The following is a 13,572-nucleotide window of genomic DNA, read 5'->3' on the forward strand; positions in this document are numbered from 1 at the left end:
TATAGTTAAGTACTGGTGATGGACCTACTTCAGTCACCCTAATTACCAATTGTTCCCCCAGAGATTCCAACCTGTCAAAGTAGGCTTGAAATTGTATAAAAGATCATTGGGTCCTGATCCCGTTATCTCAGATCTGCTTAAGCTTCACCAGGGGAAGTTTGAGTCACAAGATTGAGGTCCCAGTTCAGCTGGAAACACCCTGAATATGATATTGGACATAGGTTATAGTCCAATGGACTAAATTCTAAAAGAACTCTTTGCAACTACAAAGCTCACAATCTCTGCTATGTATCTGCACCTCAGGAATTGAACTCATGTCTGTATTTATATTGATCTTTTAACCATGACTCTTTTCTTTTTTTAATAAATTTTAATTTAGTTAATAAGAATTGGCTGTAAGCGGGTATTTGGGTAAGATCTGGAATATTCAGTAATCTGGGAGATAATGTATCCAATCCTTTGGGACTGGTAGAACCTTTTCTTTTATATGATGAAATAAGATTTTCAGAAATCTTCATCATATTTGACTTGGGTACCTGGATGGAGGCCTGAGGCTGGGTTAATTCAAGGGAACTGTGTTGTTGGCTTCTGGGCAATCAGTGAGGTAATAAAGAAGCTGTTTTATGCTGTCTTGATAAATCTAAGTATTGAAAATATCCACCAGCTTTGGGGATTATCTGCCCCATTCTTTGCAGTTCACCCTAATTGAGTGACCTCAGCTGGCCCCCATTGGGACTCCAGGCACAGACAGACACTCTAATAAACCCCTGGGGCCCTGGATTTGGATCCAGTGGAAGGGGAGGGCCTGAATCCCCCTACCTTAACCCCCCCATTCTTTCATTGAGGAGAAATTGGAGCAAGTGGGGGTGGTTGAGGCTGCAGAGTGTGCCCCCTCTGGGATGACTTGGCTGACAGAAACTATAAGGCCATGAACTGACCACTAAGCCATCTGGTCATAAGACCTTCCTGCTACAGTGTGTTTATGTATATAAAAACATAACTGATAATATGGACCCTCCTTAGCTAGTCATTTTCAGCTACTCTCTTGTAATTCCAAAATAGATATTTAAATTAAACAAGAGCAGACTGCAATTTAATAGTGTGTGGGGGTGTGTGCTAGGCCCAGAGGCTGCCTGCTGGAGGCCTCAGGGTCCTGCCACAACCCAACCTAGAGAGGAGCAGAAGAGAAGTCCTGCAAGCAGCCTAGACTGGTTGCGGGGAAGCAGCCAATGAGAGATGCTGCAGGGAGCAGCCAGTCAGTACCCAGCAGAGCCATATAAAAGGAGCTGCAGTGCTGAGCACCTGTCCCTTGCTGCCTGGAGCTGGAGGAGAGAGGGTTGTGCTCCTAGCTGGCTGAAAGAGCAGCAGTACCATGGACAGCTCAGTGTGGACAGGGATCGGGGAGCTAAGCAGTAGCTCCTGGCTGACTGCTGGGACTGAGTAGTACTGAGCCCAGGGAGGGCCACAAGAAGACAGGGTTTCCAGGCAGGAAGCCCTGAGGGTATGGCCCTATACCAGGGCCAGGACAAGTTAAACACTGTATATCCCAGTGTTTGTTCTGTTTCACATACAGACAGTGTATGTGACTCAACTGGAGGGCCGAGTCACTGAAAAACTGCCTGAGAAACCACTGATGGATCACCATAAACGGAAAGGCTGCAGATACACCTGACTAGAAAGGGATGCTTGTGAGAGGTGGGTGCCTTGCCCCATTACAGTGTGTCATGAACTACCTCCCTTCCAATGCATAATTTTGCAGAGCTCTGATCTAGTAATAAAACTTTAAGCATGAACATAGTCCACTGAAGTCAATGCTTGAAGTTAAACAGGTACTTAAATATTTTTGTTGGATTAGGGCCTCATTCCTGTTCACATAACATCCCTCTGGCAATTACAAAGGTTGCTTATGTGGAAAAGTAATAAAATGTTAAATGCATGTTAGTTGTCTTTTAATAAGGAGGAAAACCATGTGATCTATCAGCCCTCCATGGACCATAAGCAAGTGCTCTGCAAACCACTGGATTAAAGGATTTATTCTGGGAGAGTGAACACTGAGCTGGCATTATGGAGTTAACAGAAAAGTGGAGAATAAAAGATTGAAAAGGCAAGGAAGGACACAGGTTACAGAAATATGACTGCAGGGTTAGTCAGTTTAGGCAAGGATAGATCTAGGTAGTTCAGTTGTATGTGTGCTTTTTAAAATGTTAGATAATGCTGCAGAAGTATGATTATGGGAGCAATCTGAATGAAGTGAAAGCTAGGCAAACAGATTTTGGAAGACAGGCCACGCTTAAGGGGCAACATAGAAATAGGTGTCAAGTGTCAGAGGGATAGCGGTGTTAGTCTGAATCTGTAAAAAGCAACAGAGGGTCCTGTGGCACTTCTTCAGATGCAAGAAGTGAGGTTCTTACCCATGAAAGCTTATGCTTCCAACACTTCTGTTAGTCTTAAAGGTGCCACAGGACCCTCTGTTGCTTTTTATAGAAATAGGTGTGGAGTCAGCAGCAGGATAAAAGAAATGAAAGGGGGGTATTGAGGTTGGTAGCTGAAGCAGTAATTGCTGGAATCAGAAGCAGAATTTGTTTTATAACTAAAGTAAATGTCTCAATCCAATCTATCCTGGACTATAAGTAGTCCAGTACAAGCCTAGCAGGGATCCTGGATTCCAGTGCACCGGGAGAGCCGTATGAAAAGAATATACAGTGGCTCTGACATGTACCATCCACCTTTTCCTAGCCAGTGCTATGAACCTACTTCTTTAATGAGGAATATATTTTGCTGGAAAATGACAAGAAGATGCTCTTCATAACAGCAGACAGCCAGGCCCCAAAGTGATCCTGGAGCGTTAATTGTAGCCCCCCAAGCCTGAGCGCGCTCCTCCCTGTGTTGAGCGAAGGGTATTTTAAGCATCCTGATCCCCTGCTCAGCCACCCTCCTTTTCTTCTTCTTCTTCCGTACCTATAACTGACCCGAGTTTCTCATCTATTCCCAGTGCAGTCAGTTTGGCTAAGGCAGCAGCGGTATCGTTTTAAGCCCATCCAGCAGATGTCTCTATTCGACTCATCTACGCCCATCCCCACCCAGTTAAAATACATCATCCTTTATTCAACCTCTCCTGGGGGCCGACTCGAGAGCCGCCCTCCTGTTCCCCTTCCACACAGCCCGGGCCGGGCCCCCTCCCGTGGGCAGGGGGAGGAACAGGGGGCTGGAGACACCCTCGCCCCAACTTCCCGCCTTCTGCTGGGCCGGCCCCGCAGCTGCAGGCTGAGCCGCGGACCCCCCGCAGGGCGCCAGGTCCCGAGCCGCGCCGCCGCCTCCTTACCCAGCACTGGACAGCGCCTTCCTCCCGGCCCGCCAGTGGCTCTCGGGTGACTGACAGGCGACCCGGCCATACGGGGAGCGGGACAGCGGGCGTGCACCTACGAGGGCTGGTTGGGAAGGGGCCAGCGGTAATGAGGGGTTGGCTCTGGCAGAGCAGCCTGGTGAACAGCCTCCCGCAGCCGGGAGAGGGCGGAGCGTGGCTCTCTCGGCTGGGAAACCCGAGCGCTCAGTTAGCCCGGCGCCCGCTCCATAGGAACGAGCCGGTCCGACAGGACCCAGCCCCGCGCCTCCCCGGCACCGTCCGCGCGCCCCTCGCCATGCCCGCAGGATGCGGAGCCCAGGCGCGTGTGTCCGGAGTGGGAGACGGGACCTGCCACCTGCTCGGCTGAGGGCGCGGCCGCCTCTGCGTGCAGCGCCTTAGAACACCTCGGTGGCAGCGGCGGGGGGATGAGGACGTAAGCAGGCTAACTATAGCCTCTCCCCGGAGCGAGGGACGGGCTGCAACCTGCTCGGAAGCCGGGCTGCGTAATTCCCAGCGCTGCCCACCGTGCAGAGGGCGCGCTCGCTGGGCATCGCCACAGGTGACTTGAATTTTTCCGCTGCAGCTGCCTTGTCAAGACACGCCACTGCCACTGATCGTTGTTTTGCACCTTGCTGGGGGTGGGTGGGGATAGCCGTGATAATAATAGTAAAGGGACCTAGCCGTGCCTGCGAGATCCGAGGACATGGCTCGGCGCCTGCTTCTCTCTCTCCTGCTCTTTGCCCAACTGGGGGTCGGGGCTGGATCCAGCCAAGGGCGGACGGTGCACCACAAAGAGAAAGCAATCACAGGGAAACAGCCTATTTACAACAACATCAAGAGCCCGGATCCTCCCCCGGCTCCCTGGAGCAGATCTACCGAGAGCACCATCTTGGCGCAGAGGCTCACCGAAGAGGTGCCCCAAAACGTGGCCTCCTTCCTCTACACGGGGGACTCCCAGGAACTGGGGCGCGCCAACTGCTCTCGGAGGTACGAACTGGCCAGCCTGGCTGGGAAGTCTCGCCTCACCGCTCACCCATCTTTGCACGGTGCCCTGGACACGCTCCTCCACGCTACCAACTTCTTGAGCATGATCCTCCAGAGCAATAAATCCCGGGAGCAGAACTTGCAGGAGGACATGGGGTGGTACCAAGCCTTGATAAGGAGTCTCCTGGAAGGGAACCCTAACATATCCAGAGCAGCTATTACTTTCAATGTAGAGCCCTTGTCCTCTGCTCCCCAGGTTTTCCTCCAGGCCAGCCGGCAGGAGACCCAGATCCTCCTGCAGGATTTGTCCTCCACAGCTCACCATTTAGCCAATGCCTCGATCGAAACCGAGTGGTTCCACAGCTTGAAGCGCAAGTGGAGGCCACATCTGCACAGGAAGGTTTTAACCCCGGGCCCTAAAACTTTGGAGAGCAGCTGGAAGAAGAAGTACAGCCACACGGCAGATAAGAACCACATCAAATGGTCCTCGCCCTACCTGGAGTGTGAGAATGGGAATTACAAACCTGGATGGCTAGTGACTCTGTCAGCAGCTTTTTATGGGCTGCAGCCAAACCTTCTCCCCGAATTCAGGTAGGAGGAGAACTCCTTTCTATAGTTACTAGTACTCAGAGTTGTGTTGGGAAGGTGCCACAAATTCCAGATGGGTTTATTGTAGGGAAGGGGCACCCAGGAACTTGTCTCTCAACTAACTTGATCATCCAATTCTAGAACAACTCCCCCACCCTCAATCAAACACACAGCAAAATCAAACTTCCTTTAGAGGCAGACCTTGCCCGAGCTCTTTATTGCCATGCTCTAGGGAGCTGTTGCCTGGTAAAAGCATCACTTTTTGTGACAATGTATAAAATACTGTTTTCTCTAATCACCTGAGTCTGGGGGAGTAATTTTCATGGTCAGAAAGCAGGGTGTGTGTCTGTGTGTAGAAGAAAGCAGGAGAAGTTGCCTGTTGTAGTTAGTTATTTCTAACTGCAGGAGGAATGCAGAGTTGGTAGTTAAATGTTCGCTGATGTGTCATTAGTTACTGTGGTGTATAATTAAAACCAGCACAATCCCAGACATAATTTTAACCAGCCAGAAAACATCATTTTTATTCTGCAAACTGCAATTTATAGTCTTTCAAACCCATCCACTCTGGGATGTGCTCAAAGGTGATAATAATGCACATGCAGATGAATAAACCTGTGTCACCTCTGTTCATAACACAATGCATATAGTTAGATCCTTAGATGGCTACAGGTAAAATATTAATATTTTTTGTAAAGATAAACGTGTAATATAATGCTCCCTTATGCCTCTGCTATTTTACGTCATAAAAGCTGATACATGGGATGTTTAAATAGCTGTATACAAGTTATTCCCTGATAGCCAATGGGCTGTGAACAGTAGAGAAAAATGTACAAAGGCCCAAGTCTGAAGTCTTTATACTTTGATATCATCAGGAGATTTGCCTGAGTAAAGACTGAAGGCTGGAGCCCATGGATGGGATCATAGGAACTTTTGTTGTGAGGAAAAGCACCAGATAATGCATACTGGAGTTCCTTTGAGTTCCCCACTGTGTCCTTCTTTTTTTTCCTGAAGTGGGTTTTAGCCTTTTTGTGGGTAAAATAGAGGTGCAAAGCTTCTTTTGTGTATTTGGTGCCCCTTTACTTTGGGAATCAGCTGTTGAACAGAGGTAGCCAAGAACAAAGAGGTACATTATATGCTTTACCGGCACTCAAGGTAGGGAGGCCAGACAGCAATGACAACAAGTGCAATTCAGCCAAACATTTTTGTGAATTACGGTTTTCTAGGCTTAGTATGAAATCCACTAGAGTCAAACCAAGGATGAATATGGCCAAATGTCTCTGAAAACTCCAGCCCAATAGAGAGTGACTCTTCTCCAGTGGAATGATGCTCTTGTACCCTGAACTCTTCTCACATGTTGTATTGATTGGATTAACAAGAGTTGAGCCCAGCTGCAAGCTCCTTGTTGCCGAACTTCTCAGAAGGGCAAAAATCAACTTGGCTGCTCTTTTATAATTTCTTCAGAGCTTGGCCCAGCACAGCACAAGATGAGTTCATATGCCAGAAAAGTGCTGGTGTTTCACTGACATCCGTTGTTTTTACACTCAGTGAATTTATAGGTATGGATAAATGGAGATGACTGTACATGCAGTGGTGCACAGCATGGAGCCTTCTCTTGTTGGGGCGGAGGGGGAACATATAATCCATAAAAGTTTATTCATCCCTAAACAAGTGCTATCTGGCTTTTGGCTGACCCCTTCAGCTCCGTCCATCTAAGAACTAAGATCTTTACTTAGGGCTTAATCCTGCGCCGTAGAAGTCAATAGGAGGTTTGCCATTGACTTCAACAGGAGCAGAATCAGGCCCTGACGCAGCGGAGGGTCTAGAGCTTTAAAGTAACTCTGTTTCATGCCAGGATTCTATCCACATGATCCCTTAAAACTTCTCTTCATCCTACCAAAGAACACATCTGCTGGACTGGGTACAGCCCCAGCCTTGCCACAGACACATCTCTGTGATGTAGGCCCACACTGTGATAGCCCTCTCCACTCCAGGCAATATACCAGGTCCATTTTGGAGCAATACTTGCCACACCAATAGAGGTCATTATGGTAGCAATACAAAGCATTTCCTTTACCTCTGCAGCCTTCCCACCCTGCCACCTCATAAATGTGCTTTTTAGCATGTTGGCATAACAATGATTAACTAGATACAGAGTCCATTGCAACAATTTTATGCACCTCTGGGCAGCTATTATACACCTATGTTTTTGGAGTTCTATGTTCATCATCACTCTCTTTTTTTTTTTTTTTTCATTTGAAGATACTGAAAGGGGCCATGTTGTTAGCATGTTTAAAACAGATTCTATTGTGTTGAAAGGTTAATATTAAAGGTAATTAAACTATTATGTATGTTTTATTATTGTTAAAAAACAACTGAAATACAGGTTGTTAAATGTTTCTGGTAAATATTGTATGTCATTGGGGTGGGGAGAAGTATATACATTTGATTTACACTGTCAGGGTCAAATGTTTTATTTCCTGTTTTCAATTTGTGGAGTGATACATGAAAGATGAGCTTGTACTTTAAAATATACATACAAAGATATTCTACAAAATATTGGAAAAATACTAGGGCTGTCAATTAACTCACGCGATTAGCTAAAAAAAAAATTAATCGCTGTTTAAATTGCACTGTTAAACAATAGAATACCAATTGAAATTTATTAATTTTTTTTTATATTTTTCTACTTTTTCATATATATTGATTTAAATTACAATATAGAATACAGTGTGTACAGTGCTTACTTTATATTATTATTTTTATTACAAATATGTACACTGTAAAAATGAATAACAAAAGAAATACTATTTTTCAATTCACCTCATACTATAGTGCAGTCTCTTTATCGTGAAAGTGAAACTTACAAATGTAGACTTTTTTGTTACATAACTGCACTCAAAAAAAAAAAAAAAAAAAAAAAAGTAAAACTTTAGAGCCTGGAAGTCCAGTCAGTCCTACTTCTCGTTCAGGCAATTGCTAAGACAAACAGTTTATTTACATTTATGGGAGATAATGCCTATTCTCACTTTCAGATGACATTGTAAACAAGAAACAGGTAGCATTATGTCCTGCAAATGTAAACCAGTTTGTTTGTCTGAGCGATTGGCTGAACAAGAAGTAGGACTGAGTGGATTTGTTGGCTCTAAATTTACATTGTTTTATTTTTGAATGCAGTTATTTTTTGTACATAATTCTACATTTGTAAGTTCAACTTTCATGATACAGAGATTGCACTACAGTACTTGTATTAAATGAACTGAAAAATACTATTTCTTTTGTTTTTAACAGTGCAAATATATGTAATAAAAATAAATATAAAGTGAGCATTGTACACTTTGTATTCTGTGTTGTAATTGAAATCAAAATATTTGAAAATGTAGAAAACATCCAAAAGTATTTAAATAAATGGTATTCTATTATTGTTTAATAGCGTGATTAATCACCATTAATTTGTTTAATCGCTTGACAGCTCTAAAAATACATTATTCTAGTTTATAGAAAACAAAAGATTAGCCTTGTAGTTTTTTAAAAACATAAATTATTCTAATATTGCACAAGATTTTCTATAATTCTTAGGTCCAAAGTTAGGCAGTCCAAACCCCAATACTTTTTTAAAAGAAGAAGTCAATTAAAAATATGAAATCAGAAACGGAGTGAAAAATTCGACATAGTCATTACAACATTAGTATTAATCACCATAAGTTGCCTCCCAGAATAGGTTTTTATTTCCCCTTTCCATCTGTCATTGAGTGACACAACATGTTTTAAATTTCAAATTCCTATTTAAAGCCCATATGCTAACAAAACACGTATATGCTGGTTTCTTTCTTTTGAAGAAGTTACACTGATTCTCCCCAACAAAATGTGTCTGTGAACCATCTGTTAGGGATGCGTTAATGCTGCTTCCATTCGTTGTCTGGCATGAGAGCAGTAGCGGTAATTTAGTGCATGCCCACTGTAAACATCTTCTAACTTTTTATACACTTGCTTGCTTGCTTATCTCTGGAGTATGATACTGTATGCATGGTGTGACACAGTGAGACATTAATTTTCTTGATGGAAGAGTATTCTTTAGGCTTACAGAAGAGGAGTTTGCCTTTGCTTGTATTTATATGAATGCATTGCAGTGCAGCGGTTCTTAAACTGTGGTTTGTGACCCCAAGGTGGTTTGTGACTCCCTTTTAATGAGGTCAACAGGCCTGGTGTTAGATTTGCTGGGGTCCGGGCTGAAGCCAAAGTCCAAGCCCCACCGTCCAGGACTGAAGCCCTGGGCACTGGGGCTCAGGTTACAGCCCCCCAGCCCAGGGATGAAGCCCTTGAGCTTTGCTCACCCTCCCCAGGTGACGGGGCTTGGGCTTCGGTCCTCCTTTCTTGGGTCATGTAGTAATTTTTGTTGTCAGAAGGGGGTCACAGAGCAATGAACTTTGAGCAATGCTGTGAATAGTATATGGACACCTCATATTATTAAAAACACAGGGCTAAACTCTGCTCTTAATTACACCCAAGTAGATCTGGAGTAATCCCACGAAAGTCTGCAGAAATGTTTCAGACCTACATTTGTGCAAAAGAGAGTAGAATTTGTTTCTCCTGGTTGAACATGAGTACTACCACAAATATAGAGTGGACAAATGACTACTATTTCTGTCCAATAGCTGTTGCTATTTGTTGCTAGACCCTTCTTCAATGGCATTCTGAAAATGTAACCATAAAGAGTTTAAAGAGTAACCTCTTACTCTGGGCCATGAAGGCCTCTGTACTCTGCACTGCCAGAGGAAGTGACCTGCAAGGGTAGAACCCTCTGCTGAAGACATCTTGTCATCTGTTCTAGACAGTTCTGCCCCAGGAACTGGAAAACAGACTACCTGAGGTGAAGCCCCAGAAAAAGAATTTAGAAGAAAATATGGTCCAATATCTTGTCTTGCAAAGGCTAGCAAAGTAGGCCAATATTAAAATGAAGCTGAGAAACTAAAGAGAACTCAAAATACGCATGATAATATCCCAGCTCTTTTAAGATAATCACTGCTTAAATAGTTCTAAAATAGCTTGGACCTCTTATTTCCTTAGAAACCTGTTATATTTTTAGTCACTTCTATTGGCTTGGAGATTTTTTTAGAAGGGACTGTTCATCACACAGTGGCAATGGCAGTGCTTTATTTTACCATTTGGGAAAACATACATTTGGTCGCAAGGATAGATTTTTTAAAGAGGCTAAATGCACCATATAGTGAAATTCTCCCACCACCATCCTGCCTCCTCCTTCTCCTTATAAAGCCTGAGTAATGAGGTTTTAGGGATGGCGTTCACCATCTAAAGCGTGGGCACAGAAAGGGCTAGAACTCAGTCCCTCTGCAGTTGCTACTCCTGCACAGAGTGGTGGAGCAATAGGATTTGTCATGAATCTTGTGGACCCCTCTCAGTGTAATTACCAGACCTCCATTATATACTTACCTGGAATCACCTTCTATGGTGCAGAAACCTCATGTTTAGCTGGCCCTGGTGCAACCCCACTGCAGAATTTAAATGGTGTGAAGAAACTTGCGTATGTGTTCCCCACTGTGGATGCATTTTACTTTCTAGAAGTGCATATTTGACCTCTGGAGAGGGAGTTGGATGTTAGTACATTGCTTCTACAACTGCAGATGATTAGTGGGCCAACGGGGAGGGTGGATAGCTCTGGTGGAAGTTAACCGCACAGTTTGGTATTCAGTAGACTAGCCATTAATGGTTCCCTTTTCAGTTCTAAATAGTATCTTGAATACAGCCCTCATTTTCATTAATATCCTCTTGTAATGCACTAACATTGTGGGCAGTGATCATGACTATTACTCATCAGTATCTTACACTAGGCCTGAATATCGTAAGGCCACAGGCATTCCCTTTCCCGCTATTGTAACAAGTCCAGACTGCTTCCTTTTTGAGTCTGGTACAGTATCTGCGAGTTTTCTTTCTTTAATTTTTTTTGTTTTTGTTTGTTTTTTAAAGAAGAACTATTAGGAGAGTACATCTGAAAGATGATTCATTTGGCAATTCAATGCCCATTATCAGCAGGTTGACCATTTATTTTGAATGATGCTATGTGCTGGAGCATTTACAGAAAACAAATGGACTACCAAATTCAGCTGACCAAGTACTGTTTTTTATTTTCTGATGCTTGTCTTTCTGACTTTTAGATCCAGTTCCTCAAATGTATTTAGGTGCCTAATGTCCATTGATTTTTTTCTGCTGTATAGTCAAACCTGGTCATTCTTTCCATAAAGATAGTGGAATTCACTGAGCCATCATTCCAATTTCAGCAGGAATTGGACCTAACCCATATTAAGGCATGTAGAATGGTGTTTAGTTTGAAGTGCATTACTGAAAGCAACTAAATCCATGGAGGAAAATTCATATATATGAACAAACAACAATTTCCCAGGGAATAGTTTACGTAGCTTCTTAGTTTGTTAAATATGTAACAGGAATCAAGTTTGTTATTAAAATTTTTCAAAGATAGGTCAAAATAAATCCTGAATAAATGAAAGAAAATAATTTGGCCATTAATATTTCCCCTTTATAGGTGATTCAAGTCCTTACCTTAATTCCTTTCTCACATTTTAAGCTAGTTTTCTAATTCCCTAAACTCTACAATCCAGTCTGCAATATTTCAAATAGTGAAGGAAAGACATAGGATAAGGTTTATGGAGGATTACATGCTAAATGTACATGACTTCACATATTAGTTCTATAATCCTAAAAACATTGTAAAATGGTGAAATTGATACCTTCTTATCCTAAGATATTATGACCCATAATAAGTTGGGAGTGGAAGGGGGACAATAGATTTGACTTTGAAGATAATAAATGGATCATTTTAAGCATTTACTTCCTAAACATTTCAAAACGTTTGGCTTTATGGCCATGAAAGGACAGCAACTGGTGGGATCAGAGAAAGCCCATTACTATGATATGGATAATTTATTATCTGTTTAGCGTAGCACCCACAATGTTCTCCAGACATCTACGAATGGATGGTCCCTGCCCTAAGGAGCTCACAAGACTAAGGAGAGACAGATAGGGAGAGGTTAGGGAAGAGGAACAATAAATAAATAAATTAAAAACCAACAAATCTTCTTGAGTCACTGCTGGAATCTTGGACTGTTGGAATTCAGTCTGAAACACAGCAACAGTGTGGTTTTGTGTGAGGACTAAAATGTGGACAGGGTTGAAGTGCACGTTACATTTGTGAGGGTTATTTTGGGTTTGAACATTTGGAAGGAAGACTAGAAAGAACCTGCTCTTTGGGGCAAACTTCTATTATTTCTCCTCCCCTCCCCCATGACAGCACATCATCTGGGTAAATTGTCAGAGCTCTATTGACTTCAGTGGAGCATTGACAGTTTACACCAACTGAGGATCTGCCCCTTGATCTTTACCACTTTTTATTCCTTCAATCCACAGTCTCAATTTGTGGACACAGAAGTCCCCATGTGCAAGGCTGTCCCTGATGGCAGAATTCAGCCAAGTAGTAATTTAAGAAAGAGGGACTATTTTAAGAAGCTCTTTTGATTTAATTACAGGGAAATCCCCAGATATGCAGCAATGTATGCCATAGATCTGAAGGCTATGTTGTCAATGAGTTTGAGGATTCTAATCTTCTTTCAGATATAACTACTCCACACTTGTAATACTGTTCCAAAGGCCCATGGGGATTTCCTTTGCAGGTGAATCCTAATTCATGTGCCCACATTGCTATCCCCTGTTCTCTGATCAGGTTTATTTTTAGTGAAAGTTGGTACTCCTATGAAAATGTATGTTGAAAAACAAAAATAGTGCTATTGCTAAGGTCTTAGAAAAATCTGTCTCAGTATTAATGAAAACTGAATTGTAGTGGGGGGAACAGATCAAAATCCTATTCTTTGCCACACATACAGTAAGTCCCTATTATCATCTGAAGCTCTAAGTGGCAATCATGTGTTTACATATAGACCAACATTTTTAAAAATGGCCGAGTGTTTTCCAAAGTGACTTAAGCACTTTGACTATCAATGAGACTTAGGTTTCTATGTGATATAGGCACCTAAGTCACTTGGGCACACTTGTAAATTTTATACTAACATTTTTAGAAAGTGATTGGTAATTTTGGGAAACCAGCTAGAGACACCTTGAAGGGGCCTGATTTTCAGAAAGTTCTGAGGACTCAAGATCCTTTTAAGGTGTCTCAAGTTGGGCAACCAAAAATTGACACCCAAAATCACTAGTGACTCTTGAAAATCTTGTCCAAACTAATTAATTATGTGTATGTATCTGTCTAGCAGTGCAGGGATTTGCAGAGTAGTCAGGCTGCACCATCTGTGGGGAATTAATCAATTCTTCCGCAGCACATGGTAAGAAGGATGCACTGTAGGGAGTTGGGAGCCTGAGTCTGGTAGTAAGAGTCAGGAAGGGCCTCTAGGAAGAGTTCTGGAGCCAAGGAATGACATCCTCTCTACCACTTGACAGCCCGGCCTTAAAGCTTGTCTTTAGCTGGGAGAAGCACTGTGATGTTTGTGTTTGATCCTTTAAATTCTTTACATTGATTTCTCTGTTTTCTAATATAGCACATAACAGAAGTGTTTATACTCCACTTAGTTATGCAGAATCCTTTCATGCCCAGAATGGTTAGCTTAGGAGGTCAGTCT

General features: G+C 43.0%; 1 protein-coding gene across 1 annotated transcript in view; it reads left to right on the forward strand.

Moving 5' to 3' along the window:
• Nucleotides 1–3,915: 3,915 nt before the first annotated feature.
• The window catches only part of GPR158 (G protein-coupled receptor 158), a 336,112-nt gene continuing 326,455 nt past the window's right edge, over nucleotides 3,916–13,572 (forward strand). Inside the window, exon 1 of the mRNA XM_054020723.1 lies at nucleotides 3,916–4,918. Within this exon, the coding sequence (XP_053876698.1) occupies nucleotides 4,047–4,918 (872 nt within the window). The 5' untranslated portion in view covers nucleotides 3,916–4,046. The remainder of the gene's footprint in view (nucleotides 4,919–13,572) is intronic.

The sequence above is a fragment of the Malaclemys terrapin genome, chromosome 2, assembly GCF_027887155.1.
Source record: "Malaclemys terrapin pileata isolate rMalTer1 chromosome 2, rMalTer1.hap1, whole genome shotgun sequence".
In the NCBI taxonomy this organism is placed as follows: Eukaryota; Metazoa; Chordata; order Testudines; family Emydidae; genus Malaclemys; species Malaclemys terrapin.